Source organism: Lipomyces doorenjongii, assembly GCF_038497915.1.
Source record: "Lipomyces doorenjongii strain NRRL Y-27504 unplaced genomic scaffold V1508scaffold_129, whole genome shotgun sequence".
Classification (NCBI taxonomy): domain Eukaryota; kingdom Fungi; phylum Ascomycota; class Lipomycetes; order Lipomycetales; family Lipomycetaceae; genus Lipomyces; species Lipomyces doorenjongii.
In genome coordinates this window covers 1-27,334 of record NW_027118196.1, presented here as the reverse complement: position 1 = coordinate 27,334, position 27,334 = coordinate 1, and the positions used below count along the sequence as shown (strand labels likewise).

Here is a 27,334-nt window from a genome sequence, read left to right as displayed (position 1 = left end):
CTGGCTCTTCACTATCTTGACGATAGTAGGCATAATGTTTTTGGCCTTGCAGGTTTATGTGAAGAAGGTTTGTAGCTTTTGCGTTACTTCGGCTGTGTAAGGATGGTTCTAATTGAAATATAGAAAGCACCGGAATGGCGGGCGAAGATGAATAATGAACTCGATTAGTTAAACAGGAGCTGCCCTTGGGATACGCATGTCGGATTATTTTCATTTGGGTTTGGATTGCATAGGATTGCATCGTATTCATTGTGCTTAAGGGATTTTGTTGTATCTAGGACGAAAAGTTACTATATTTGGCATTAAAGCTTCCCCCTTGTCTAGGCTTGCAAGGTGTATGACAATATCGACTCGCAAATCAAAACGCAATCGAAAATGTACATTATCTAGAAACGAAACGGACAAGTGGATTACTTCATTAACCAATGATACTACTAAATAACCATCCAAAAGAACAACAAAAATTTAAAGGCGCCCATTCTTTTATGTCTCCTAATGATTCCTGCTTTTCTTACCCTTCTTACCACTGCTCTTGTCCACCTTCCTCATTTCCTGCTCGTAAATCTCCGTAGCAGTCGAATCACCTCCCTTTCGCTTATTTGCTTTTGTGCTCTTTACACTGATTACGCCTTTACCCTCACTCTCAATCCGACCTTTCAATCTATTCGATATTTCCCATTCCGCGGGATCGGTGTCGATGGCGTACTGAGACAAATCCAAGGCATTAATAAGCTCCTTCTGCTTCTCTTTTAGCTCGTCTAATACTTCGGCGCCTGCATCCGCCAAGTCGTCCTCTAGTCGCTGCGCCAAAGGTGTGAATCCCGAGACCAAATCTCCATTAATGATCTCTTCGTCCTCCTCGGCAGGGGCAACGACATCATTCTTCTTCTCAACCCCTCGCTTGCTGCTGTCGTCAAACAGGGTAGCTTCCACCGCCCGCTCTAAGACACTTCGGACGAACGACGAGATCTTGCGAATACTCTTAGCAAACATGGCAAGAACCTGATTACTCGGCAGATTAAGCTCCTTCTCCAACGCCGTGACATCCTTCTTCTGCAAGCCTATGCCCAGGAGAATAGTAGCTTGAATAGCGGACAGCCTCACTTCTTCCTCCTCCTGGTCCTGGAATTCCGTGCCTTCGTAAATAATTGCACGGAGTTTGTTTTGGAAATAAAGCTGCGCGATGGGAGGGAGCAAATCGACAATGACGTGATAGTCAAGCAGGTTATTGGCGTAGGACTCCAATCGTTTCAAGTCGTAAGGTGAAAACAGAGAATCAATGTCTTTCTTGCAGATATATGACTTCTCCTTGACTCCAGCCGATTCTAACACCGACAAACCTGTGACGGCGGAGAAATCTCTAAACTCATAAGCTAACAGCTGAGTAAAGCGTTTTCTGAAGTCCGAGGTAAAGCCATCTAGCCACTCAGCTCTTTTCTCGTCACCAGACAGCAAAACCTTGATCATGACGCTGGTATGCTCGCCGGTCAACTCATTAGCGGTCTGACGAAGATATACCGGTCTGAATCCTGCCTTTCTCCAAAATTTCAATAACTGAGGTGTTAATCCATATGAGACGCCCATGTAATCTAGTCGCGTCGGCCGTTTCTCAGTTAGCTTCAACAACAATGGAGGCATATTCTTCGCATCTCGAACTTTGATCTGCTCAGTCTGTAGCGTGGCAGTTGTCTCCAACTGCTCGTCTGTCAATCTCGCCAATGAGGATTCCGGGGCACTAAAAGCTTTTTCGGTGCCAGCAATTGGGGCAAATTTACCCCCATAGTACTCCGCCAGGAGATCAATTGCGCGCGATCCGTATCCCATCTTGGTATACTCCGGATGCGTCGCAATACGCACAACACGAGCACCAGACAGAGTACCGAATTCAGAGTCTTGGAACTGTTGAGACACAATCCATGGGATCAGATCACCACCTGCGCGCTGTCCGCGGTTAAGATTGTTCATAATGCTCTGCCTCGATATTTCACCTTCAAGCGCTACTTGGACGACACAAAGCGGTTCCGGCAATCGGCTATCGTTTTCCTCGGTCGGCGGCAGAAGTACAAACAGCTGATGCGCTGGAGCGTCACTTAGAAGCTGCAGATCATTTGGCGAGTTTTTGTAATGGCTTGCCACATAGAGCGCCATCATGCGGTGTAAGAACACCTCGGAAACCGGGTGATAGGAGAACAGCGTGTCCCTGTTAACATAGTACAGCTGGCATTCGGTGGGATGCGGGAATGTCTTCTTGCCGCCGGTGGATGAAATACTTTGAGGGAGTGTCGCATCAAGACACAACAGCTTGTTCAACCAATTCTCAACAGGATCCCCAGGAGCGTAACGGATGGGCTCATTCAAAGCGATTTCACGCAGTGTTCTGCTACCAATACCAGATGGACTGTCTTTGAAACGTGTTGACTCCTTTCCTGAACGGTCAATGATGGCAGAGCTGCTGGTGGCGGATGAATTCTCCTTTTTAGCAGAGATGGTTCGTGACTGTTCACGAAGCTGCTGAATCAATTTCAGAGAAAGAGACCGTCCGGTACCTTCGTAGCCATTAATAGTAGACGCCATGAACACTAGGTAGGGGCCGATAAGTTTTCGAACAAGGGGCAGAGGAATAGCCGCTGCCTCGTCAATGACGACAAGTTCGGCCTGGCCGAGGACTAAGGCATCAGAAGGACGAATGTACTGGATTGTCTGTCTGTGTGACCTGAAGACATTGACACGCACAATTGCCTTGTTAAATTCCGGATCAGTCGACTGAAGGATATCATAGTCCAAATGCTCGTCGTAACCAAGGGCATCAAATCCTTTGAAGATAAACTCGAACAGAGTCTTCAAGTTTTCTGGGCTGGGTGACGTGATGAAAATATTGGAGTAACCGTGAGAAACAGCAGCCGCGACAGCGAGACCCATGGCAGCTGACTTTCCTCGACCACGGCCTGCTGTGAGCGTCACGGTGCTTCTAAGGGTCTTCTCAGCTATAGCATCGATGAAAGTAGTCACCGCTCTGGCCTGATCAACTGTTCGCGTGACCGAAACCAGCGCTCCAGCTGGCTGAACATCCGCCAAACTAGCCTTAATTTCCTTCAGCTCGCGTGCCTCGTTCGACAACTTCTTGTCACCACCTTCGTCATCCTCATAGACAGGCGGTAGTGGCTTAATATTCTTTGCTCCAGAAATGGGCAAGACGTTCAATTCGTCGTCGACCACGAGGCATGTCTCGCAAGAACCCAGCGACAAAATAAACCGCTCGTTGAATCGCGCGACCACATCATCATGAGCCTCCGTTCGATATCTTGAATGGATATCCATCGTCATAGTATATAGTTGCTTCAAGCTAGTCAAAGTCTTGAGCAAAATCACGACAATTCCACCTCCCTCGACAGTTTCAATCGTTCGGGCCAGCAAATTTGGTGTCAAAGCTTCGAAATCTTGAAGAATGCACATTCCGAAAGTGTTACCGAGAATCTTTTCTGTTTCTTTGTAATACACGTATCTGACGTTCTGTAGACTCACAAAAAGCTCAAATGGGTCCTCTGAGTTGGCTTCACGAACACCGCGCTTAACTTCCTTCTTGATCTTATTCTCGCGCTTCTTTCGATGACTTTCATGAATCGTTATTAAGAGTCACACCTCTAACCAAACAAATATTAAGGCACCTTGTAAATCCAAGTAGCTTATTCTTGTATGCCCAAAGAACAGATTTATTCATCTTAATATCAACCATACTTAACAGGTAATGCAAATTCGGCAATTGGTCACGGGCGTGATCTCCGATAATGACAAAGAAACTTCGCTTCCGTTCCTACATTAAAACGCTCAATTGTTAGTAAAGACCAGACCAGACCATATTGTAGTATGATTTAGTTATAATTAGGCTCACTTGAATGCCATTTCTGATCAGCGTCGGAATCCGAGCGTCGATTGCTTTTTTGACCATTTTCTAAACTCGTGAAATATATGACGCTCCAATAGTCACAGCGAGAAATATCTAACACAGCAGGAGTGAACCTGCTAAGGTATTGGCTACCGAGGATATTCTACTGCTGAATACCGGGTCCCCGAAAAATTTATTTTGCCCCGAAGTCCCGTTGGGAGGAATGAATTTACAGTTTGAGTGGAGAGACAATTGCGAAATCTGTGACTACCCAAAATTTTTAGCATCGTATCATCCGTAAGAATTAACGGGCGCCAATTACAATTCTCATTCTCATGTATCGATATCGTATAAGATAATGTCAGGACGACCACCAACGGAAGCGGAACGAAACCAGGAGGCGACGGTGTATATCGGTAACATTGACGAGCAAGTGACTGACCCTGTGGTAAGTGTCCAGGATTCTCGGGACATATATGGCAGTAGCTAACAATCGTGAAATAGATATGGGAGCTTATGATACAGGCTGGTCCTGTAGTCAATGTCTATCTTCCCAAAGATCGTATAACGCAGCAGCATCAAGGATTCGGATTTTGTGAGTTTCAGAGCGAACAAGACGCAGATTATGCGTCGAAGATTATGAACCAAATACGTCTGTTTGGCAAGCCAATAAGAGTAAATAAGGCAAGCGCAAATAAACAACGATCGCTTGACGTTGGCGCAGAAATATTCGTTGGTAATCTGGATCCATTAGTTGACGAGAGGATGTTGTATGAAACCTTCTCTAGATTTGGGCCATTGATCGCGCAGCCAAAGATCGCGAGGGATGACCAGTTTCAGTCCAAGGGTTATGGTTTTGTGTCATTTGACTCCTTTGAAGCATCAGATGCTGCTGTTGAAGGGATGGATGGGCAGTTTTTGATGACAAAGCCTTGTACGGTCACATATGCGTTCAAAAAGGATGGCAAAGGAGAAAGACATGGTGACGCCGCGGAAAGATTACTAGCCACTCAAGCGAAGAAAAACAATTACTCGCTGCAAGTCGCGATGGCAAATGGATTTTAGTTTTATAGGTGCATATGTAAGATATGGATATGTCGTGTATGATATACAATTAACTCTTAACCTAAATTGCCAACTGAATCTGTTTATTAATGTATACTCATATTCTACAATTGCCGTGCCGCGAACGACAAATTCTTCTCCATCACAATCGACCTGTTACATTTCAACTCTACTGATTCCTTTTGGATCATGAATAGCATAATCCTCGCAACTTGTCGTGCATCTTGTAAACCAGAATGCTCCCTGCCTTCGAACGATAAGCCCCACCTAGCGAGCATATCTGGTAACCTTCGGAATCCTCTTTCCTTAAAATGGGTCTTGAATAATAGTTTCATATCAATATACCGTCCAGACATGTATGCCGGCAATCGAATACGGTTGATATGGCATGACCTTAAGCAAAGGAACCTCTCGATATCTGCATGGCCGTCAGTGACCCAGACGTAGTTACGAGGTCCCAACCCTGGCCAGCCATTAGGTGGCGGACTTCCAATTTGGGGCGGAGGGTGGAGCTTATCAGAATGCTTCTTCATAAAATTATCTAGTAAATGAATAGCTTCCGCGAACGTGGGCGCGTTATCAATATCGTCCTGAGTGATTCCGGTCAGAGCAATGCATTCCTTCGTTAGTTGTGGCTGAAGACTCGGCCTCACAAATGTGTGAAACTCGTCAATAATTTCTCCTTCTTCTATATCCACTAATATGCATGGTAGCTCTATGACTTCGTGGGTTTCTTGATTGAAACTTTTGTCGCCATCGAAAGTTGCCTCGATATCCAAACACAATATGTACCGTCTAAAAGCAATTATTGTTAACCATCTCCCCATAACTAAAAAGCTCATAATTGCATTCGCACATTCTTGTAGCCTGATTCTTGATGCTCAGTGTCGAAATATTTTTCTGCAGCTCATCTGCGTCCACATCGAAATGTAAAGGAGATGATTCACTAACGGTCGCATTCAGGCTATCGCTGGATGGGAGTATTTCGGCTCTCTTATCGTAGGTCTGTTGTAAACATCTCAATATCGTCTCTTCCTTCTGGATAATTTTCGTCTTTTTTGGCATATCACACACCGAGGAAAGCCATAAGTGATGGCCTAACTCTACTTACAGCAAAAGTAGTAAATGAGCATGCTGGCGTTTTGGTGGGAAGTATATCAGAACTGCGGCTCAAAAAATGTGCGATGATCCGGAGCATAACTTTTCAACCTCAACTAATTCTGACATTCCAGCTGATTTTGCACCACTTTCACCCACGTAGTCAGAATAATAGACCCATGGTAGCATAACACGTACAGAATGGCAGTTACAGTCAAGCACACTGCCATAGGAGCAAATCGAATGCCTGGAGCTGGGGCGACGAGTCCAGATGAGAGCGGTTTGGTTGCCTTTGCAGCGGATCGGTATATTGCACTATGGAGACCGGAGGTATGTGATCTTGAAGTGCGAAATATATGAAGTCGTCATTAATAAATGAACAGGACGAAACACATGGTGTACGGATGCTATTGAAAGGTCATGTTGAACCAGTTTGTGCTGTTTTGTTCATACGACGAGGCCTGATTGCCTCAGGAAGTACAGATGGTGTTGTCAAAGTATGGAAAATTTCAAGCGAAGGAAATGAATTTGACTATATATGCGCGGCGACTCTACGATGTCACTCACGAGCAATCAGCGCACTTGCGTGTACTCCGGACAACAACTACTTAGTAGTGGCCGGCGGTGACGCTAAAGTATCAATATGGAGCGTGAGAGACATTGCAGATGCGGATGTAGTGCCACAGCAAACAATTCAACTTGATCCTGGATACTTTCCTCTATGTCTTGCTGTGGATACTATAAATCCTAGTAATGGAAATTCTGCATCTATTCTTGCCATTGGAGCTACGAGCCCACGGATACAAGTATATGTCTCACAGGGAACTCAGCCGCCAAATTTCACAAACGCCGTAACATTGAAGGGCCACGAGGACTGGGTGCACGGATTGGCTTTCAAACATTTCAAAGAGTCAGACGATAGGGACGTTTTATATTTGGCGTCCGGAAGCCAAGATCGGTATATTCGACTGTGGAAAATTCTTCCGATGCACCAATATCAAAAGGCTCATGGAAGTAGTTTTCTTTCCATGTCAGACCCACTACTTTCGAACACTATATATCGATTCTTTTTGACTCTGAATCCTGAGACGGAGCTACAGGAGGATTTATCAAGCGATTCATATACCTCTTCGCCGCTTTCGCGCACGTCATCACAGAAATTCGCGAATGCACACAGCGGAGACAATAGTCTGGAGTACAGCATCGTGTTTGATGCATTGCTGATGGGCCATGATGACTGGATTTTTTCATTGGCATGGCACCCCTATACGAAAGATATGCGTCTGCTGTCTGCTTCAGCGGACTCTACGCTTATGATCTGGACCCCGGACGAGACATCGGGCATTTGGACGTCGCATGCCCGACTTGGCGATTTAAGTATTAAGGGTGCGAGCTCTGCAACAGGGTCATCTGGAGGGTTTTGGGTGGCATTGTGGGACCAGAAGCCAGTTCCCAGCTGGATTGCGACAGTCGGAAAGTCTGGTGGCTGGAGAGTTTGGACTGCCGAGAAGGAGACCGAGCGGTGGACACCTAAAGTAGCTATAACAGGACATGCAAGAGAAGTGACAGGGCTAGCATGGGCCCCTGGAGGAGAGTATCTCCTGACGACAAGGTACATATTATACTTCTTGCAAGATGTTCTAGAGTATTGACGCAGATCATGTAGTCTCGATCAAACAACTCGATTGTTAGCAGAATGGAAGCCACTGGGATCACAAGACACCAAGGGCTGGCATGAGTTTGCAAGACCTCAGATTCACGGTTACGATATGATCACAATCGCAAGCCTCTCTTCGACTGAGTTTGTTAGTGCCGGCGACGAAAAGGTTCTGCGGGTGTTTGATATGCCGCGTAGTGTCGCTGATTTACTCGAAAGCATGTGCGGCTTTAATGCTTGGAAATATAAGAAAATTGACTACCAGGGGTTGCCGGATGCGGCTAGCGTGCCATCACTCGGATTGTCAAACAAGGCCATAGCCGTACCATCAGGTTCTCATAATCAGGACGTTGATGAGGATGAAGATGCTGCGGAAACCGACTCTTCATCGTACAATTCTGTCCGGACGCTGACAACACCTCCACTGGAGTCACATCTTCAGAGACACACGCTATTCCCAGAGATTGACAAGCTCTACGGACATGGCTACGAGATATCATCGGTGGCAGTTTCCAACAATGGAAAGCTGCTCGCTACGACATGCCGAGCGAATAATACAACGCATGCAGTGATACGGCTCTTTGATACTACCACCTGGCATGAAATCAGACCTTCACTTGCCGAAGCACATGCTCTTACAATTATCGGCCTTCGATTCTCACATGATGACCGGTTTTTACTTTCCGTTGGTCGTGACCGATTATTTGTGGTATGGGAACTCAGCGAAGAGGGGGCACGAGAAGTGATGGGCTACTATCAAATCCAGTACAAAGCACCACGGGGCCATACTAGAATCATATGGGATGGAGCCTGGGCGCCTCGAGGACTGGCAAAGGGAGCACAGGATTACGTTTTTGCTACTGCCTCACGTGATAGGACGGTCAAACTTTGGACACCGGATGGTGCAACATCTTGGGCCCCAAGATTGGTTCAAAAGTTTGAAGATGCTGTGACAGCTGTTGATTTTTGGCCCACGCTAGTGTCCGGAGGAACGCAAGCACTTCTGGCTATCGGCTTGGATAACGGTCGGATTTTCGTGTACGCATTGTCAGCAGCAGGGGAACGAGCTCTACAGTTGGAGCAGTTGGTTACGTTTGACGAGAAGCTAACGCCGTCACTGAGTATCTCGCAGATTTCTTGGCGGCCACAACCGGTGGCAACAGCAGAACATGTGTATGATATTGCAGTTGCGAGCGATGATTCGTCGGTACGGATATATTCGATCTCCATGTAAATATTTGACTCTAATACATACCTATCGGGTTTTTGGCATATTGTGTAATCCATAAAAAGATACTTAACGCCTCATCGATATATAACATAACATTACTTGCGTTGACTACATCTATTGCTCGAGAGTTGCCTCAGCCGCCAGATTGAAAAAATACTTTGCAAGCCTTCAGATCTTCACACCTTAGCAGAAGCAAGGCTCAGTGACATGGTGAGCGTGATTGCTCGCTAACCCGAACCCTACAAGAACACACAACAGCAGCCTCGTTAAGTCATGTCTTCGTCTAGCATAGATAGTGAGTAGCGTGAACTGGGCCCTTGTCTGCAGCTACTGCATCCTGAAGTTTACCATTGAGTGACTGGGATTGTGCCTGTGCGAGGATGGCGTCCATAATACCAACCGTTACGACAGCGTGCACGACTGTTCAGACCGTCATCGATAACCTCTGCCCGCCTCTGCCTCCAGCGTCGCTTCGGTTTACACATGTGCACTACGATGACGCAGATCCATGGGCTCATATTATGGCGTGGATATCGCTTGCGCCTCAGACGCTGTGCATTGTTTACCTGACACTCATATTTTCGAGGCGAGAGATCGAAACGATCATTTTATTCGTGGGCCAGCTCGCATCTGAGGTGGCTAATCATATTCTCAAGAGAATCCTTCGGGAAGAGAGACCCAAGTGTGAGTTCATGTTCCGCATTTGGTAATATAATAGTGTTGGCTTGTTCAATTTCTGATGTTATATGCTCTTAGACGGAACAATGGGCGACCGAGACAGCCTAGGCTTTGGACTCCCATCTGCTCACGCGCAATTCATGGCCTTCTACAGCACATACCTCTGCCTTTGGATGTTTTTGCGGTACGTACAGTGCTTGTCTAAGGCGATATTGATATTAGAGATATTGTGTTGAGGTTTATTTGTTCGCAAGCCACTGACTTTTTCTCCAGTGCCCACCATTTCTCTGCTCGCAAACGCTCATATCGAGCAATAGGACTCATGTCTTTGACATTAATCGTCTCATATTCCCGCGTCTATCTGTTCTATCACACTTGGAAGCAAGTGCTGCTCGGATTATTTGTTGGCACTATAACAGGCTTCGGGTGGTTTGTCATATGTGTTGCAGTACGCGAACTTGGAATTTTGGACAATATATTGGATTCAGCACCTTTTCGGTGGTTCTACGTTAAGGATACGTCGCACTACCGGTCATTTGTACGTGATGAATATGCTCAGTGGAGTGTCGGGAGGATCACATATCTCACATATTTTTCGAGTCGGAGATACTATGTTCTGGAGCGGAAACTGAGGTAGGCCGATATGAAGAGCTGCAGAGCCCAGTGAGTTTCCTATAACGTGTATACGATATTCTGTATGCATGTATAATGTAGGCTTGGATAGCTCCGTAATGGATTACCATGATGAGGTGGTATATTTGTATATAGATAGACTTAGCTTGTAGAGTTATGCGCATGTGTATTTCGAAATTTTCATCATTTAGTGTTTATGTATGAATAGAGACTGACAATTGAGAATATCCGGTACACATCTCCAGTAAAGTTGAAGTCATTATTTAGAGATTAATGGTCTAAATAGTGGAGCCGAAATACTGCGCGACACGACGAGCCCATTAGATGTAACCAGCAGCATCAAAACTTCTCTAGTAATTCATTCGATAACCAAAGTCAGAGGTAGTAAAAAGGATGCGGCGCACAATTGGCACAATATCTAAGTGCAACGCCTAGCCTAATTCTTTTTTAATGACGCTCCCATCTACTTTTGTTACTTCTAGTGGAGGTCCCATTTTAGCTCCATTCAATGGAGTTCCCATTTGAATCTGCACGTGACCCGGACCAGCCACGAAAGTTACGCGTTAAAAAGAAAATAATAATTTTGGGAGAGCCTACAACACGCGTAACGCGACTCCAGTAATTTATGATAAAGGCTTTACACGCTACTTTTCTCCATCTGATTTCTCTTTCGTATCAATATTTGATATTTGAAATGGCCCGTACTAATAAGAGAAGTCGCCCTGAGGCTATACAGCCTGCACAGTTTATAGAGCCTTGTGAAGAAGATATACCCTCCCCGACCACTGCCGCCAGAAGAGCGTTTCGACTATCCCCCACCTCCTAATTCAAAAGACTCTTTTGATACTTCTCTACCCACCCCCTTTGCCTTCGAAGCCGGACCAGAGTCTACGGAAGTTGGACCTATCAACACGGGCCAGTAAAAACAGCGTCCAGGGCCCTTCAAGGCTAGTATGGACCTATACAATGGAGGAGGGGCTGTTTACAACTCTCTTGGATAAGATCAGAAGAGGGAAGAGCCGATTCAGGGTTCAAACAAGAGGCCTGGGTAGGCGCTTTGGAGGTCGTCCGATCAAGAGCTCCTTCAAATATTCAACACCTCCTGTCGATCGAGAAGTTAAAGAGCAAGCAGTCAAATTACAAGACTTATTACAAAGATTGGAAGTGGTTGATTGGTCGGTCTGGCTTTGGGATTCACCCAGAAACTCGTTGTGTTACGGCATCTCCAGAGGCATGGGACGAGGTACTTAGGGTATGTCTTCTAGTGGCTCTTTTGTTATATTTGCTAACAAATCTGCACCGAAAATCATGCAAATGGCACCGTTATAATGCCCTTGAATTCGCCGAACTTCTAGATGAGCTATACGCCCCTGCAATGGTTACTGGTGGATACGCTACTACGCTAATAAATCGACCTTCGGATTCACCCCTTCTCGACCCTCCTTATTCGGCCCCAGGCCCTCTTCGAAAACACCGGCGAATTAATAACGATAAGTTAGAGAAGGAGGAGGAGAAGGAGATTCTACAAGGGGGTTCATAGCAGTTAATTGCAAAGATCATACCACAGCTAGCTCGCTCTCGCCGTTACGTACTTCAACAAGCAATTGATCTTTTAGAGGAGGAGTATGGATTTGGCTTTAGATTGCCTTGAAAACGAGGCCAAATCAAGCATGTTTACTAGCATTAAAGATGTGGCTAGGAGAGACCGGTGGCTAGAAAAGACATGCATGCAGGCGTGGAAATCCTTTATGAATAAGGTGCTTGGGCCTTTGGGTATGGTTATTTAGATGCTTTAGTGTCTTCGTCTAGTGTGTTTTATATAGTAAATACGTGTAGACTTTGGCCCAGTCACTTTTAGATTTAAATATCCCTTCCAAGATGCTGACAGTACGCAACCCACATCTCTTGGGCAACCTTATCCCTAAACTCATTCATAGCTTTAGAGCCTTGAGATTGAGACTTTGTTGTACCTACCAGAGATAAATCTCCTACACTGTCATCACTAATATCGTCATTCAACTCAACACCTTCCCTTTGACGAATAAAGTTAAAGAGGCCAAGTACTAGCTGAACCTGTGTTTGAATTGAATACTCCCCCATTACCGCTGGTATTTCAAATCTCCTCTTTATAACTCCAAGATATCCGTTCGATAACATTGCGTAATGAGGTGTGGCGGTGGTTGAACAGCTCCTTGGCATTCTCTGGCCTAATAAATTCCCATATAAATTAGTATGTAAAATAAAAGCGACAAGGATGGAGAAGTACTTTAAATTGGCCAGCCATTGTTCCTTCAAATGTTACCGCACCGATCGATATGGAGCAAGAACAAACTCACTATTTCCATCGCCAGCATCGCCTAACCAGTACTTGCCTGGAGGTGTAACAAAGCCTTGGGAAGACTGAGCATCTAAGAGTACTCGCCCGTCGTGCGCTGAGCCTTCCCAACCGGGCAAAACGTATACAAAATTCAGGTCGAAGTCACAAACAGCAAGTGCGTTCTGTGACAAAGAGCCTTTGCGGTTCCGAAATTTAGGTTGCTCCTCGAGACTAGTATGTGCGGCAATATGTGTACCATCCAAAGCTCCTAGGCAATCTTTAAAACCAGGGATAAAATCGAGGGTCGTCAGAGATTCGAGATGCAAAGGGAGTATAAAGATCAGGGAGTTTGACAAAGGCGGGGCAAAGGATAAGCAGCGATGCCAGAACTTCATAAAATGATCTACTAGCAATTAGCTAAGGTCTGGTTTCAAATCGATTATAGATAGCTTACTAGCTGACTACCCTGTTTCCAACGAAGTAGCGTTCCATAGTATCTCTTTGTGAAGCTGGCCGGGAGACGATATGTAGGAAGATTGCTAGTTTCAGCTCCACTGAAACATGCATTGAGGCTCGCAACTGCGTATGGAACTGCGTATGGTTTACAAGCCAGTTTTTTAAGGGAAATAAAGGTATCTCGAGACATCCTTAAGGCGCTCTTAATGCGTTCAGGGTGGCCACAGTTAAGTAGCTGGTCCAGGTACTGTTGTCCCACGTTCTTGTTCAAATCCCTCCTCCGCTGTGGGAATTTGTTCCCGTCCCCCTTTCCCTCACTTTGTAAGGACTCTAATATAATCGTAAGGAAGAGGTCGTCGATTAAATCGTCTTCGATATCGATATCCTGTTGGAAGCGCATTGTAGAGGCGTGCTACTGTGTAGAGTGGTCAGAAAGGTGGTTTTCGGTAGGTTTCGTTGGCGTAAATGGAGTTGAAACGGAGGTCAGACTCTTCTTTTACAAAAAGCTAATGGAGGTCTGACCTCCATTTCAACTCCATTTACGCTTGTAAAATGGGAGCTCCATTTAACCTTACTGATTCTTTTTGGGTATAATGGGAGTACCATTATAAGGCGTGATTCTTGTTGGGTATAATGAGAGTACCATTAGAAGGGGCGATTCTTTTTTTTTTCAAATTTAAATTGGAGGGCCATTAAAAAAAAAGAATTCGGCCCTTAAGTTAATCTAAAAGTGTTCGGCCCGAGACCACCAAAGGTATGCTTATTTTGGTGCAGTGTCTTGAACACCAACAGCGTTCGGGCTGTGCAAAACTCGAACCCCTCCTCCCAACTGAACTCGCAGGTTAGTGTCGCCTGCTCTGTCCCTCACCTTTGCAGTAATTCGACCAGCGTACTAGACTTCAAGTTCTCCCAAACGGTGCAGTTGGACTGTAAGATGGCCTCACAGAAGTCTATCCATGAGCTGGCGGAAGAATGGCTGTCGCTAGACCGGGTATGTGCACATTGCGAGTTGGGCCTGTCGTGTGCTGATCCGGGGTCAAACTTAGAACCCCGACACAAGAAAGGAAATTGAAGATCTTATAGTGGGGAACAACGTTGCAGAATTAGAAAGAAGACTGAGGAGGCGTACGTATGACGTTCTTTATATTTGGTAGGAACTGAAATTTTGGATTAACGTTGTCGTCGCAGGCATTCAATTTGGAACAGCTGGTACTTGCCTTTGACCCGCAGGAAGCAAGCACTACTGACAATATTTACAGGACTTCGAGCGAAATTGCAAGCCGGTTTTAGCCGTATGAACGATCTCACTGTCCTCCAAACGTCCCAAGTATGTTCGTTTACTCTAACCTCTGCGCCATGTACTAATATCCCGTGTGGGGTCTTGCTGTTTATGTAGCTCAGACTGTCCCAGACGCGTTAGAGAGAGGAATTGTCATCGGACATGACCACCGACACCATTCTTGCGACTTCGCTCGGTTAACTGCCTGCGCTTTTATCACAAAGGGATTCAAGGTCCATTATTTTGATAAGTTAGTGCATACACCGCTAGTACCATTTGGCGTGGAGGCTTTAGGTGCCGCTTGCGGTGTCATGATCACGGCGAGCCATAACCCTGGTCCTGACAACGGATATAAAGTGTACTGGAGCAATGGATGTCAAATAATACCACCACATGATGAGGGTATTGCGGCCTGCATCGAGGAAAATCTGACTCCCTGGGTGTGGGATAAAGATCTAGTCAACAGTTCGCCACTGGTGGGCCGCCCACTGGAACTTGTTGCAGACCAGTACTACAAAGTACTTGGTAATCTAGTACAGTAAGTGGCGTGTTTACACCATACTGAGAGAAGCTAATTTCGGCCAGGGGTACATCGATTAATCCAGCTATGCGTTTTGTATACACGCCGATGCATGGAGTTGGCCTCCCTTACGCCATACGCGCGGCGGCATTAATAGGTGCACAGCGTGATATCAACATTTTTACGGTTACTGAGCAAGCCCATCCCGACCCTGACTTCTCCACTGTCAAGTTTCCCAACCCTGAGGAGCAAGGTGCTCTAGATCTAGCTATGAAGACGTCTGATGGACTAGGCATATCGTTAGTTCTCGCCAACGATCCTGATGCTGACCGATTCAGTGCGGCGGTAAAGGGAGCCGACGGAAAGTGGATGCAGTTGACCGGTAACGAGCTCGGTATTCTCTTTGCGTACTTCATTCTTCAGACAGAGCCGGATAAGTCCAAAATTGCATTGCTTAACTCGACAGCGTCATCACAAATATTACGCTCGTTTTCGGATATTGAAGGGTTTTACTACGAGGAAACATTGACCGGGTTTAAATGGCTTGGAAATCGCGCACTGGAACTTGAGAAGCAAGGTTACAAGGTTCCATTTGCTTTTGAAGAGGCTATCGGATACATGTTCCACGGCTTACACGACAAGGACGGCATAGGCGCGATGCTAATGTTTATAAAGCTGTTGTGCTGGATTGAGGAAACTATTTCGGGTAGTAGCATGACTAGAGCGCAGGGTATCATTCTGTGCTTGGAGGAGATATACTCGAAGTACGGATATTTCGAGGATAAGAACTCATATTACGTGTCACTGGACCCAGCAGTAACTGCGGGGATTTTCCGGTCGATAAGGACGATGAATCCCTCGGATAGTGGAGAGTATAGATATCCTGAAGCGGTTGGAAGCAGAAGTGTAACTTATTGGAGGGATCTGACGGTCGGATATGACTCATCGACACCGGATAACGTGCCGCTACTTCCAGTTTCAAAGGGATCGGAAATGATTACATGTATACTGGATAACAGCGTACGTGTGACTATTCGAGGAAGTGGAACGGAACCGAAATTAAAGGTCTATGTAGAGGCAAAATCTGCATCTAGAGAGATGTCGAAACAGCTCGCGGAGGAGGTATGGGACGATTTAGAAAGGGAGTGGTTCAAGCCGCGCGAGACCGGACTATTAAGGCCATAGTCCTTATTTTGGTTTCTTGCCGCTTTTGCATTGTAATTTTTTTTCAGTTTATACTGGGATTTGTCGGCTCTTTTTGTTACAAATCATGTTAGATTAGGACTGTATATTGTACATTTATGCATTCGTTGACCTATACACTAAATGCATAATACTTATGTATATTTATATTATCTATATTTGACAATTGAGTTCACACTAAAGCTGGAGGAACTGAGGCAAGACACTTCTGCTCATACCAATTGGACGCGAGGGACCTATAGTAGAGTTCACCAAAAACCCTGGCCAGCTTCACGTTGGTGCGGCTTGGGATGGTCGCCTGCAACGATCGGTCTAACAGTGTACTTCGCAAAATTTGTGCCCTCGTCTCTATCCCGGCATATCTACACACTCATTACATTTTTACGATGGTCTCGTATTCGCAAGTACTTCAAGAAGCGGAGGCCAAGGTGACTTTACCTGAATTTAGGCCGCTTGGACTTTTTGATGGCAGTATCAAAGTGCAATTTCCGGAAGGATTTATCGACGCTAGGTACGCTGTATCTCGGGCGGATTATATTCCGCAGTGGTCTAATTCTTGATTGTTCATTAGCAATTTTCGGCAAATTCCAGACAATCAGGAGGTTTTCGTGGCCAATGATTCGTCCGCATCGTCAGACAACTCGATTATTATTGAACTGGTCGAACGATTAGAATCTGACGACCCCAGCGCGTCATCAGTGACCGCCGACAAAAATGCAGTCAGCGCTCATTATGATGAAATCAGCTCAATTAACTCCAGCATATCAAGGGCTAAAGTGCTAGGGCTGGTACCGCTGGATGTATTGCGTTTACCGTATGTCTAGCAGAGTGGTTCGTACATGATCTCGATCTAAAATGTCCTATTTAGGCAATCCACTACAGCTTATATGATCACTGGAACTCAAATTGCAGAGAAATGGGGCGAAAATCGCAGTGCGGATCTGATGTACTTAGTACTCACTCTAGCGGTTGTTCGACTGCCAGAGAACGGCACGGATGTTTTGATCTCATTTAATTCCGCCATCAATTGCTCTGAACAGGCGGTGAGATTATTTACAGAGAACGACGACATCGACTCGAGTGTGCTATTGCGCATCGGTCTACTACAGGCAATATGCCGCAAAGTTGTAGAGTCATTAGAAGTTGTCCAATGGGATCTTTTTGTCGATTGAATGTGGCTAGCACACAACTGGTACCACCTACGATGGTCAGATACGAATAGGTACTTACGCTAGTCCCAAAAAGGAATAGAGGTTGCAATCCCAATGTTTCTCTTAAATTTTCCTAGAATAATGACTATACGTTTGTTCGTCGTGCGACGTATTCTGCATCCCTGACTGTGTACGCTGACAAGGCTGTCAAAAGTCGTACAACAAAACCTTATTGTTGTCTCGCCAACCCTCTTCGACTGCATTTCAAGCACTTTATTAGGTTGCTCAGCGTTTTCTTATACCGATGATAAAGGAGATCAAGCTCTACGAAAATACTTGGAGCCCGTCCTCCTGGAGTGATGAGAAAACGGAAGCTCGCCGGCTGATTTGTGAAATCGTTCATGGTGTCTTCGACATGAGCTGGGTACTGAAACAATCGGTTGACATAAGTCAGGAGTCGACAAAGGTATGCATGTTGTGGTACCTTAACTCTTATTGCTGCTATCAAAGAATCTTTGACGACTGACGGAAGCAAAGATATTTTACTATTTCGTTATCAACGGCCCCCACCGCCACCGTGCATCTGGATGAGCATTTCCTTTGGCAGGGGCGATCTGCTACGCTGATTGACGCGCCTCAGGACCTAGGTCGCCTACTGGTCCAGGCGTACGGTGGAAAGGTTCAAAGTTATCAAATTAACGGATCCGTTTTCGAGATTAAATTCCGAGGCAGCCCATGGCGTGCAGATGTTACCGAAACTGTCCAAACACGGTTGATCCTCTTGACCCTTTTGGAATGCCTCGAGCAGCAAGGCTTCATTTCAGTCTTTATGCATGTATTGACCAGGACAATGGACCTGGCAGAGATTCTCATGCCTCGGAAGCTGACACATGGTTTTGTAATCGACAAGCAGATTGGACACCAGGAGCACCTATTTACCACGGCTAGAAGCGACGATTCAGGGGCTGTCGAAGGAATTTCCTGCGAGCTGTAAAATTCCTTGTCTTTTGGAATCACATCGGAGCGAACCAGAAGAATCGACGAGTATCTTCTAGGTCTGCAGTCGGCTTACCCTCTTCTTGAACGTCGCAATGTATCTGTCGGGCATGTTGATCATTATTAACTTGGAGGAATATGAATTGCAAAGCAACCTCACCTATTATTAAAGAGATTCACTTCATAACATCCTGGTTATTTCCGGGAGGCGACAGGGTCACAGACTTTTGCTATGGGATATACAATAACGAATATCTGTGAGAGTGGGTGTGATCTCTGAATCTTACCTCTCCCTGCGAAATTCTAAGGGAGACCGTAGTTCTGCGAGTATGATTTTGGGAATTTCATCTGTAAATCTGGTAAAATCTCGTGCCAGGGAAGAAGAGAGAGGGAGAAACGACGGGGGACTAACGGAAGGAAGAGCATATGAGGGCAGGTTAGATTAATAACAAGAGTTAAATGAACCATCCTTGTCCTATGGAAGAAGCTTCTATTCGTAGAAATGGTTGGCCAATATGAGAGTTTATGGACGACCAATTTTTGAGTGTGAAGTCTTGAAAGTGATTAGGTGGGCGAGATCCTCAGTCGCCTACAAGCGGCGAAAAAACATGAACCCTAGCATAGAAATATGAAGTAGCATGAAACGTTTTAATGTCGTATGGGATATATCAAAGGGTGTCCCAAACGTCTATGACGTTGCAGGGTAAGTTGTGTAGCTTTCGAGCCGCACCGGCGAATGTCACGATAATGTGAGTGGCAGTTTGTAGAAGGGGACCTCGTATCGCCTCGCCAATCTGGTCACTGTATAAACTTGGTTGGAATTTGCACGTCTTGAATAAGTCTTCCCGGACTCTTCCGGTGTTCAAAATTTGGGATTACATAGTCGTATCCGAATGTCCGTGGATAATGCGGATATGGATACGTATAAGCCAATTTATCTGGATATGGATATGGATAGGGATACGGATATAGATATTTTGCAAGGATACGGATACGGATATGGATAAGGCAATATTGGCCTGGGCATTATCGGTGCAGATCTCTACACTCATTTTTGAAGTGACCTCTACCTGGACGGATCCGCGGACCTCGACTGCCCCTTCGACCTGAATGAGGTTGTGGCGACAGTGAAGGCGTGCAACCGGAAGAGTGCTCCCGGCATGATTGTTATACTGGCGGTATATATTCATAGCAAGTTAATATGTGCTAAAGGTTTTGCCAGGATGCGGATATCCCTATCGAGCAACGGACAAAGTACATCTAAGCGAAGAAGACGCCATTGTCAAGGTTGTGGCCTGGACACCTATCCTGGACCATTCAGAGGCAAGCAGAACCATACATACTAGAAGTACTGCGCACGACGAGCGCGGAAACTGGTGCAACTGGCTCGCTAGTCTCGCGGGTTTGGGTTATCAAGAATTTTAAATATGGTTTATAAAGCTTCTAATGAAGGTAAGAACATTATAAAAGTGACCATATAACAACAAAACACAATGAGGCAACGAAGAAATTTATATCTTAGGTATCAATTACCATTCACGGATGCTAAATCCATACGTGACGATGGCTGACTCGATTGGAATGGATATTAAAAAGTACAGTTACTACGAGGATACAAGGCTTCCTACACTGACAGCCATGAGAAAGGGGTGATATCCTACTTGGAACAGGAACGTTAAGGCGAAATAAACTGCAGATATCGTTCTTCTGCTGTCGTCTGCATGGATCTTCTCAGTATATCCACATATGAAATTGCATCAAAGGAAAGACTACTGTCAGGGATATCGGCAGCTGTCAAGTCCTCATCCGGAACAAAATCACTAACTTTAAGGCCAATGGTTTTTGGTGACGGCTACAAGACCAGGCATTCTGAAGTAGCTGCTAAACCAAAATATGAGCACGGTATGGCCTCCAGAAAATTCAATCATTGAAATTACTCACGTATCTGATAGGCTGGCTCTTGTTAGCTCGCCACACTTCAATGAACGCCTCCTTCAAGTCTCCAACCCACTTGTGGCCGCGGTATACAATAGAACCATAGTAACCTTGTGGCTGATCTCTAGTCACGGATTCAGGCATACTGGGATACATCTTCTCCATTTCTGCCTCGACATCTCCGATACTCTCATTCAGAGTACGAGGATTTCGAAACCGTGGGGATTCATCAAGACATACCAGTACACAGACCTTAACATGTCGCCCTTCGATCCACTGATCCTTGTTCCGACAAAGTGCAGTATAGTCCTGGCTATACCCGACCTCAATAGCGATCATGATCTTACAATGGCCACCAAAAGGAGTATACAAGATTGTCCCGTCAGCCTGTTTCTTGCTTCTGGAATAGCTGCCATAAATACCCTTGAACATGGTAGATCCAGAATTGCGAACGCTGCGAACTAAGCTGGCATCTGCTCCATGACTAGTGAGATAATCCTCAGCCCATTCAGGATCATGTGCCCGAACGCAAGAGCTGGATCTTCGTGGAGAGCACTCAGTCGCTATCTCGGCAGCACTGTCGTATGCCAAATACGAATACCTACAAAGGTTAGCTACTGAGGTGAAAATCAATGCATATCGAAGCCCATACTTCTGATCCTCTGATATGTTTCCCACCAATCTTATCTTACACCAGCATTCCTCCAATTGCAAATACTGGGAGTAAGGGAGATGGAAGTCTAGTCGCTGTTCCGCTGGATTATTCTTCAACAGGTCAAGCGCCATGTCGTAGTCCGATTGCCCGCCTCTCTCGTTTTCTGCGGAGAATTATCCATCGACACCGTGACTGATGTCGTGCTCGACACATCAGTCGACGACCTAGAGAAATCGGGTGAACTGTCCAATTAAGAACGCTTCCCGCGATCCACGTCCGACTGATCACGTAAGTCCAGGACTGTGCTGAGTGCTCGTCGATCTCGCACGCGAAAAAGATCGACGAAAGTTCGTAGACGATCCAGCAATTATTGTGTCCATCTTTTAGAGAACGAATGCAGCGCAATGCACAGAAACTTGTGAAATGAGATATAGTCGTGGACCTTATAAATTTTGGGGTTGAACGGTAATGTGAGCTATCGCCGGTTTAGGGCCGTTCTACATAGATTAAACGCGCAGTTCGGACACTGTGCGTCAGCCACTAATCCCACAGGAACAGGGTTAGCGATTTGCGGCAATACTACAGTCACGGTATGTTGCCTAGACATAGTCCCGACAAAAGTACCCATTCCACAATAAATATATAACGCACGCGAAGCAATCCAATCCTGGACCATGTACATATTTGAATTTAGCTGTCCAGGGTAAGGGAGGCTGCTGGCTGGCTCACTGATCGATTGGCTGACCAGTCGTCCTTCTTGGAAGGAACGCTCCTCCAGTTCTGGATATATAGATACGGACATGGATACAGATTATTTTGGCTGGTTATGGATACGAATATGAATAAAAGAAACTCGGCGACATGTCAAATCATCATCAGTGACTATCATACATATTCCAAGAGAACAATCATTCGTATCTAGAAAGCAACCAAAATCATACGACCCTTACGCCACAATGAAAACTGGTTACAAAGTCCGGTAAAATATATGCCATGCTAACGTAAATTGACCAAGGTAATCTCATGGGTTCATATTTCAAGCAAATTTCAACTTCAATGCTTTGGGATACTTCGAAAGAAGATCCTGATACGTATACGCCAACTTTAGATTCTTGGCCCCCTGGCTCGCCGCCTGTTTGGCAATATACAGATGTTGACTGCGCACCGTAGTTGTACGATTCGCCTTGCGCAGTCTCGTATAGGACCTTGTTATCTGTAGTCCATGGTCCCGCTGGCGTCGGGGCTGACAGAACTCGAAACGTATTATCAATCCAGTTATTGAAAAAGGCGAGCGAGTACTGGTTGTGATACTTCGAATAATAGCTGTTCCCAGATGAAAACGGCATTGAGTTGGAGATCACGGGCAGCTGACGGCTAAGTCGAAGACCATTCCCCAGATGCCGCATCGAAATACCTCCATGTGGATTTGTCCGTGAGCTGAGATACCGGAGTGCACGCGAGGTGGGGTCTTGACCACTGGAGTATTTGTATGCGCAATGCCATCGACAACAACATTAGCGAAAGAGCCGTATGCATATCCATCGCCAGAATAGAATTACTGCTCCTCGCGGGTAACTGTAAGCTCATTTTTGTCCGGATCTAGGTTATACACCGTCATTGTTGTACCCCGGCTAATAGGACCGACACCCTAAGAGTACTGGACGACTTCCCAGAAATGTACCGCAGTAGTATCGCTTACATCAACACAGTCCGTGTAAGTCCAAATCGCGTACCGGTTGAAGACATCCTTCGACAGGCTTGCCTCTTCGTCAGTATAAGAAATTGCTGCGAAGACCCCGTACGCTGAACTCGCGCCTACCCCAAGGCCACAATCTGCTTAGTTTTCGCCCGCCACATGATGCGAGGCTCGTCGAGCCTATGTGAACGTAATTGACTACTGCGCCTCACCGCGACTTCGGTACGTCTTGCCATGACTACAAATGTCGCACAGTGTGACCACGAAGTTGAAAACGTTCGCCAGATTATCCGGTGCATATGTATAATTATTTTGACTGCTATGATAGGTGTATTTGTAGTTATAATTTGTTGCGATAAGCTGAATGTAATGTGGGTATATAGTTTCAATGGCGACAGTTACCTATGTTGCTCTACGTTCCGCGTCACCCGGGCCATTATGCATAGGCTAACGCTCGCCGCCGCGTACACGTACAATACAAAAAGTTGTAGTTTTAATATGCCATCCTCCTGATTTGGCACTGGGTTTGGATCTAGCAATCAATCGATTAGTTCAATATAACAAGCTTCACGAAAAAAGCAATGTCTTATCCCGGCAACCAGCATTACACCTATCAGAATCAAGGCGGAGGTGGAGGGTACGGTCAGGGGCAGCAGGGGTCGTACGGGAATTACGGTCCTACTGGAGGATATTTTGGCAGTCTGCCACCTGGACCGCCTCCGTTTGGTCCTCCATCTGGACCCCCTCCAGGATTTCGTCCTGATGGATACAGTTACGGCGCTGACCAGAGTGGATATGGTCAGAATACCGAATACGGCCAGCATGGAGGGTATAACCAAGAAGGATACAGTCAGTCCAACGGCGGCTACAACCAGGACGATTATAATCGACGTCAGCAAGGCTATAACCACGGGGAACAGGGATATCACCAAGGAGGCTATGGACAAGGAGGTTTCGGCGCCAGCGCTAGTCACGCACAGGCATATAATAACGGCGGACAGCGACACGAGTTCGCTGGGCCCCAGAATCTCATTCGACCGCCATCTGGATATCAACAGTTTGGAAATGGCGCCCCAAGTGGCTATGGCTTTCAATATTCCAATTGTCAAGGCCGTAGGAAAGCGCTGCTTATCGGCATAAATTACATTGGACAGAAGAATGAGCTGAAGGGCTGCATCAACGATGTGAAGAACATTTCGAATTTCTTAACCCGTATGTACATCATATTCTCAGTATTTGAAACAGGCACTAACATGTTACAGAACGCTACGGCTACAAATATGAGGATATGGTTATTCTTACTGACGACCAAATCGGCCAAAGGTCAATCCCCACAAAGGCAAACATGATCAGTGCCATGCAATGGCTTATCAAAAACTCACAGCCTAATGATTCGTTATTTTTCCACTATTCAGGTCATGGTGGCCAGACCAGGGATCTTAATGGTGATGAGGATGATAGATTTGATGAGGTTGTCTATCCTGTTGACTACCAGACTGCTGGTCACCTGGTTGATGATGATATGCATGGTATGTACTCTGGTCGTCCATACATCTGTCGAATTATGCTAATAACTGTCTTACGTTGTAGATATTATGGTCCGTCCTCTGCAGCCGGGTGTCCGATTAACCGCGGTATTCGACAGTTGCCACTCTGGTACAGCCCTCGATCTACCTTATATCTACTCCACCCACGGTGTTCTCAAGGAGCCTAACTTGGCAAAAGAAGCCGGTATGGGTCTGCTTTCTGCATTCAATGCCTATTCCAGGGGTGATTTAGGCGGCGCCATATCTTCCATTGCTACTGTCTTCAAACAAGCCACCGCCGGCGGTGGTTCCCAAGCCGCAGAAGTGACAAAGAGAACGAAAACCTCGCCAGCAGACGTTATTATGTTCTCTGGCTGTAAGGATTCTCAAACCTCAGCTGACTCGTTTGAAGACGGAAGGGCTACTGGAGCAATGTCTTGGGCGTTGATGGAAGTCCTCAGTCAGAATCCACAGCAAAGTTATCTCACACTGCTGCAAAATATGCGCCATCTTATGGCTGCTAAGTACTCGCAGAAGCCACAGCTAAGTGCTTCGCATCCCATCGACACTAACCTCCAGTTCATTCTTTGAGATCTGAAACGAAACTAAATATTGGATAAGGGTACTTGTGCATGTTAACTTGGTCGTGGGATTAATGGAATGTGTATGGGCGTTTCGAATGCGTTGTTATGTAACTGGATTGATCGATATGGAGATTCTATACTAACGCAAATAAAAAAGTTGTCGTCAATAACAATAACTTTACGTCGTGCTTGTAATAACTCCATGCTTGATGCCTCTTCGAATCTTAGTGGTAACGGAATCATTGAGGTCGTGGGGTTAGGGCTATATTTCTTGTCGCTCAATCCATGGTGGGATGATTTCATGAACCCTTTTCATAGTCCACAGCCATAATAGCTCCTTTGCGGGCTTTGAGTTTGTGAACTAGTAGTATGGAGATATTCTCCGCAGTGGCAGATCTGCCCGATGATTGCGCCGAGTACATGATATTTCTGCGCGACGCACGCGAGAGTCAAACCTCAAAAACCGAAAGGAAAGCCAAGTTAGCGGAGATTGCTTCCGCAGCGCGCGAATTATCGGAACCGTGGACGAGGGAATATATTTGGCAACGTCAAGAATTTAATGTGAAAGTCGTTGAATTTCTTGGTATGTGCGAAATTTGATTTTGAAGATTTACACGTAGAATCTGACATTCGTTCAGGTGAACCGTGTCTTCGCGGGGTTACTGAGTTTGGAGATTCTATTGACGACGAGTGGTTTATTGTTTTTATACTTCGAGAATTGAGCAAGAAGTTTCCTGATATTGTAGTAAAGTAAGTGTCTGGAATCGCGAAGGTAGAAACTGGCGTTCTAACATGCTTGATCTAAGGATCACGGACAACGATGGTGAGTTCTTGCTCATCGAGGCGGCGACTGCAATTCCAAAGTGGCTGAATCCCGACAATGCAGATAATAGAGTGAGCTGTTATATTTGATTAATAAAAAGTAATTTATAGCTAATGTGTGTGCGTTAGGTGTGGATATATAAGGGCAATCTGTGCATCATCCCCACCAAAGATCCTGATTCGGCGACGTCCTACACTCTCCACGACGCTCTCCAATTCTTAAGCAACAAGGCAAGCATGCTATATCATCCACAGATCCTCCAGAAGGAAGCATTTGCAAGACTGGACGGATACCCCCAGGCTATCCAAGAAAACATACATCGCGCCAAAGTTGTCGTGCCGCGTCGCGTCGCCCAGATATTACGCCATCGTCCGAGATATATAGCACCTGCATCCGAAGCATTCCTTTTACGTGACCCAATCAGCATGAAAGTCTGCTCGGCGATGCGAAACTTTCCGCCTGAAGATAGTGTCACATGTGTGGTGAAAATCACAAGGCTTCTATATACGCAGATGAAATCGCAGAGGATAATTCCACCTGCGAAGTTCAAGGTACCAAAGGCGAACGAAGAGGGCTATGACGCAGCTGAGCTGGGTATGAAAATTGCGTGTGGATTTGAATTGCTATGTGCAGGATCTGGAAAGTCGAAAATGCGGAAACAGAAAGTGAGTCAGTGTCCGGCTTGTGTATTATGCAAAAGTTCTAACTGTGACAGGATTACGCTACCGATCCAAGGTTTAAGGAGTACATGCGCATGTTAGAAAAAGAAGGGTTTTTTAAGCACGAAATTCCGGGGACACTGCGTTACCAGCAGCTAGTGTCACAAGCGAAGAAGACATTTGCAGAAGTTTCCGGCGATGGGTACAATACATCTGACATAGGCGCAGACATCATAAATGGATTGGAAACGATGGATGAACTGTCTGACGAAGAAATAGCAACTTGGGACAGTACTATTGATGACGACAAATGGATGGATATAGATTTCACGGAGTTCGAAAGCATGCTTGATTCCAACGCCAGACCTGGAGCCGGGTACAGCGACCAGCCCGACGATACAGAGGAAGCGAAGCGGGAGATATTGGAGTCACAGGAGAAGGTCAAGTCCATGGTGGACCGGTTAAGGAAATTTATGGATGATGAGAAGGCTGGATTCGATGGCGTTGAGTTCGATGAGTAAGTGATTGTCGGGTGCGCCTGGGGATATTACTTGCTGATTACGCTGAAGTGATATATCGGATAGTGATGAAGAAGAGTCTGCGCAATCTTCGCGAATTGAAGAGCTCGATGAAGACGATGAAGTCAACGAAGACGATTTTCTTGAATTTTTCTTAAAAGAAGCTCTTAGTAAGTGTTTCTACATAGATTCTAATCAGATTTCAACTAACTCCAGGATAGAGCTCCCGCCGGAAGAAATCGAACAATTCCGAGCCGATCCCACTCCAGAAGGATTAAAGCGACCTTACGGCAACACGACAGCCAGCAGCGAACACGACGACCAAGACGGCGATGTCGCTGATGAACTACTAGCAAAAGGAATAGTAAACGAAGGCGAGAATGACGATTTCGAGATTATGAGGAATTTATTGGAGAGTATCAAGAGCCAGGAAGGCGGTGCGGGTCCTGGCAGTAATTTACTTGCTCGTCTGGGGTTGGGCAGTAATTAAATGTTTGGAGTAATATACATATGTATTATAGCAGTATATATTTACCTGTTCACTCGTAAATTGAATGCAGTTACGAGATAAATCAGTCGATGACCAATGCATGGATGACCAATCCCAAATAAATAGGCGATCGGTAACAGTGGATTAACCACTCATTGTTAAACTAGGGTCATGCAACTCGGGGATAACCCGAGAAGGAAGCGAGCCTCAACGCGCGCCACGACAATTACCAAGTAAAAGTGTGACGGCTCTCAAGTGCCGGTGGATTGCAGTATGGACCA

At 45.8% G+C, this 27,334-nt stretch overlaps 12 protein-coding genes across 12 annotated transcripts; 8 read left to right on the top strand and 4 right to left on the bottom strand.

The window, feature by feature from the left end:
- Positions 1-239: 239 nt before the first annotated feature.
- Positions 240-4,086, bottom strand: V1508DRAFT_427736 (GNAT acetyltransferase 2-domain-containing protein). Its single transcript, XM_066941715.1, has 3 exons — positions 3,890-4,086; positions 3,666-3,811; positions 240-3,610 (listed from the first exon to the last, which is right to left on the bottom strand). The coding sequence occupies exons 1-3, from the start codon at positions 3,944-3,946 to the stop codon at positions 493-495; spliced, it is 3,321 nt and encodes a 1,106-aa protein (XP_066792470.1). The 5' UTR covers positions 3,947-4,086; the 3' UTR covers positions 240-492.
- V1508DRAFT_427735 (uncharacterized protein) lies at positions 4,061-5,071 on the top strand. Its single transcript, XM_066941714.1, has 2 exons — positions 4,061-4,331; positions 4,388-5,071. The coding sequence occupies exons 1-2, from the start codon at positions 4,242-4,244 to the stop codon at positions 4,946-4,948; spliced, it is 651 nt and encodes a 216-aa protein (XP_066792469.1). The 5' UTR covers positions 4,061-4,241; the 3' UTR covers positions 4,949-5,071.
- Positions 4,980-5,815, bottom strand: V1508DRAFT_427734 (ribonuclease H-like domain-containing protein). The gene has a single exon (XM_066941713.1). The coding sequence runs from the start codon at positions 5,788-5,790 to the stop codon at positions 5,053-5,055; it is 738 nt and encodes a 245-aa protein (XP_066792468.1). The 5' UTR covers positions 5,791-5,815; the 3' UTR covers positions 4,980-5,052.
- Positions 5,816-6,156: 341 nt separating this feature from the next.
- Positions 6,157-9,094, top strand: V1508DRAFT_45219 (WD40-repeat-containing domain protein). Its single transcript, XM_066942515.1, has 3 exons — positions 6,157-6,376; positions 6,430-7,658; positions 7,713-9,094. Exons 1-3 carry the CDS (start codon positions 6,248-6,250, stop codon positions 8,935-8,937), a joined length of 2,583 nt encoding a protein of 860 aa, XP_066792467.1. The 5' UTR covers positions 6,157-6,247; the 3' UTR covers positions 8,938-9,094.
- A 17-nt stretch (positions 9,095-9,111) lies between these two features.
- On the top strand, positions 9,112-10,472 carry V1508DRAFT_458436 (uncharacterized protein). Its single transcript, XM_066942722.1, has 3 exons — positions 9,112-9,618; positions 9,691-9,796; positions 9,886-10,472. Exons 1-3 carry the CDS (start codon positions 9,315-9,317, stop codon positions 10,247-10,249), a joined length of 774 nt encoding a protein of 257 aa, XP_066792466.1. The 5' UTR covers positions 9,112-9,314; the 3' UTR covers positions 10,250-10,472.
- A 3,350-nt stretch (positions 10,473-13,822) lies between these two features.
- Positions 13,823-16,209, top strand: V1508DRAFT_427716 (uncharacterized protein). Its single transcript, XM_066941712.1, has 6 exons — positions 13,823-14,009; positions 14,065-14,143; positions 14,207-14,227; positions 14,278-14,345; positions 14,396-14,835; positions 14,883-16,209. Exons 1-6 carry the CDS (start codon positions 13,953-13,955, stop codon positions 16,000-16,002), a joined length of 1,785 nt encoding a protein of 594 aa, XP_066792465.1. The 5' UTR covers positions 13,823-13,952; the 3' UTR covers positions 16,003-16,209.
- A 197-nt stretch (positions 16,210-16,406) lies between these two features.
- Positions 16,407-17,192, top strand: V1508DRAFT_407003 (uncharacterized protein; the record flags this gene model as incomplete). The annotated part of the gene is made up of 3 exons (XM_066938820.1): positions 16,407-16,531; positions 16,592-16,834; positions 16,889-17,192. 3 exons carry the CDS (start codon positions 16,407-16,409, stop codon positions 17,190-17,192), a joined length of 672 nt encoding a protein of 223 aa, XP_066792464.1.
- Positions 17,193-17,475: 283 nt separating this feature from the next.
- V1508DRAFT_400746 (uncharacterized protein) lies at positions 17,476-18,165 on the top strand (the record flags this gene model as incomplete). The annotated part of the gene is made up of 2 exons (XM_066938363.1): positions 17,476-17,637; positions 17,704-18,165. 2 exons carry the CDS (start codon positions 17,476-17,478, stop codon positions 18,163-18,165), a joined length of 624 nt encoding a protein of 207 aa, XP_066792463.1.
- A 1,677-nt stretch (positions 18,166-19,842) lies between these two features.
- V1508DRAFT_407002 (uncharacterized protein) lies at positions 19,843-21,137 on the bottom strand (the record flags this gene model as incomplete). The annotated part of the gene is made up of 4 exons (XM_066938819.1): positions 19,843-20,019; positions 20,109-20,703; positions 20,755-20,920; positions 21,059-21,137. The coding sequence occupies 4 exons, from the start codon at positions 21,135-21,137 to the stop codon at positions 19,843-19,845; spliced, it is 1,017 nt and encodes a 338-aa protein (XP_066792462.1).
- Positions 21,138-21,793: 656 nt separating this feature from the next.
- On the bottom strand, positions 21,794-22,375 carry V1508DRAFT_400744 (uncharacterized protein; the record flags this gene model as incomplete). The annotated part of the gene is made up of 3 exons (XM_066938362.1): positions 21,794-21,841; positions 21,906-22,233; positions 22,317-22,375. 3 exons carry the CDS (start codon positions 22,373-22,375, stop codon positions 21,794-21,796), a joined length of 435 nt encoding a protein of 144 aa, XP_066792461.1.
- A 553-nt stretch (positions 22,376-22,928) lies between these two features.
- On the top strand, positions 22,929-24,733 carry V1508DRAFT_427699 (caspase domain-containing protein). Its single transcript, XM_066941711.1, has 3 exons — positions 22,929-23,665; positions 23,716-23,982; positions 24,044-24,733. The coding sequence occupies exons 1-3, from the start codon at positions 23,035-23,037 to the stop codon at positions 24,568-24,570; spliced, it is 1,425 nt and encodes a 474-aa protein (XP_066792460.1). The 5' UTR covers positions 22,929-23,034; the 3' UTR covers positions 24,571-24,733.
- A 147-nt stretch (positions 24,734-24,880) lies between these two features.
- On the top strand, positions 24,881-27,168 carry V1508DRAFT_458431 (SGT1 protein-domain-containing protein). Its single transcript, XM_066942721.1, has 7 exons — positions 24,881-25,146; positions 25,202-25,313; positions 25,370-25,457; positions 25,515-26,051; positions 26,102-26,562; positions 26,615-26,733; positions 26,785-27,168. The coding sequence occupies exons 1-7, from the start codon at positions 24,933-24,935 to the stop codon at positions 27,051-27,053; spliced, it is 1,800 nt and encodes a 599-aa protein (XP_066792459.1). The 5' UTR covers positions 24,881-24,932; the 3' UTR covers positions 27,054-27,168.
- Positions 27,169-27,334: the final 166 nt, after the last annotated feature.

Bases quoted from the DNA above. Each gene is read 5' to 3' on its own strand.
- V1508DRAFT_458431 (XM_066942721.1), top strand. From the start codon at position 24,933: ATGGAGATATTCTCCGCAGTGGCAGATCTGCCCGATGATTGCGCCGAG. The intron at 25,147-25,201 runs GTATGTGCGAAA...ACATTCGTTCAG, and splicing joins GAAAGTCGTTGAATTTCTTG to GTGAACCGTGTCTTCGCGGG. The intron at 25,458-25,514 runs GTGAGCTGTTAT...TGTGTGCGTTAG, and splicing joins CCGACAATGCAGATAATAGA to GTGTGGATATATAAGGGCAA.
- V1508DRAFT_427735 (XM_066941714.1), top strand. From the start codon at position 4,242: ATGTCAGGACGACCACCAACGGAAGCGGAACGAAACCAGGAGGCGACG. The intron at 4,332-4,387 runs GTAAGTGTCCAG...ATCGTGAAATAG, and splicing joins AGCAAGTGACTGACCCTGTG to ATATGGGAGCTTATGATACA.
- V1508DRAFT_45219 (XM_066942515.1), top strand. From the start codon at position 6,248: ATGGCAGTTACAGTCAAGCACACTGCCATAGGAGCAAATCGAATGCCT. The intron at 6,377-6,429 runs GTATGTGATCTT...ATAAATGAACAG, and splicing joins TTGCACTATGGAGACCGGAG to GACGAAACACATGGTGTACG. The intron at 7,659-7,712 runs GTACATATTATA...CAGATCATGTAG, and splicing joins GAGTATCTCCTGACGACAAG to TCTCGATCAAACAACTCGAT.
- V1508DRAFT_427734 (XM_066941713.1), bottom strand. From the start codon at position 5,790: ATGAGCTTTTTAGTTATGGGGAGATGGTTAACAATAATTGCTTTTAGA.
- V1508DRAFT_427716 (XM_066941712.1), top strand. From the start codon at position 13,953: ATGGCCTCACAGAAGTCTATCCATGAGCTGGCGGAAGAATGGCTGTCG. The intron at 14,010-14,064 runs GTATGTGCACAT...GGTCAAACTTAG, and splicing joins AATGGCTGTCGCTAGACCGG to AACCCCGACACAAGAAAGGA. The intron at 14,228-14,277 runs GTACTTGCCTTT...CAATATTTACAG, and splicing joins CATTCAATTTGGAACAGCTG to GACTTCGAGCGAAATTGCAA.
- V1508DRAFT_458436 (XM_066942722.1), top strand. From the start codon at position 9,315: ATGGCGTCCATAATACCAACCGTTACGACAGCGTGCACGACTGTTCAG. The intron at 9,619-9,690 runs GTGAGTTCATGT...ATATGCTCTTAG, and splicing joins TCGGGAAGAGAGACCCAAGT to ACGGAACAATGGGCGACCGA. The intron at 9,797-9,885 runs GTACGTACAGTG...CTTTTTCTCCAG, and splicing joins TGCCTTTGGATGTTTTTGCG to TGCCCACCATTTCTCTGCTC.
- V1508DRAFT_427699 (XM_066941711.1), top strand. From the start codon at position 23,035: ATGTCTTATCCCGGCAACCAGCATTACACCTATCAGAATCAAGGCGGA. The intron at 23,666-23,715 runs GTATGTACATCA...AACATGTTACAG, and splicing joins CATTTCGAATTTCTTAACCC to AACGCTACGGCTACAAATAT. The intron at 23,983-24,043 runs GTATGTACTCTG...CTTACGTTGTAG, and splicing joins GGTTGATGATGATATGCATG to ATATTATGGTCCGTCCTCTG.
- V1508DRAFT_427736 (XM_066941715.1), bottom strand. From the start codon at position 3,946: ATGGTCAAAAAAGCAATCGACGCTCGGATTCCGACGCTGATCAGAAAT. The intron at 3,812-3,889 runs GTGAGCCTAATT...GTTTTAATGTAG, and splicing joins TGATCAGAAATGGCATTCAA to GAACGGAAGCGAAGTTTCTT. The intron at 3,611-3,665 runs GTGCCTTAATAT...GATTCATGAAAG, and splicing joins AAGCTACTTGGATTTACAAG to TCATCGAAAGAAGCGCGAGA.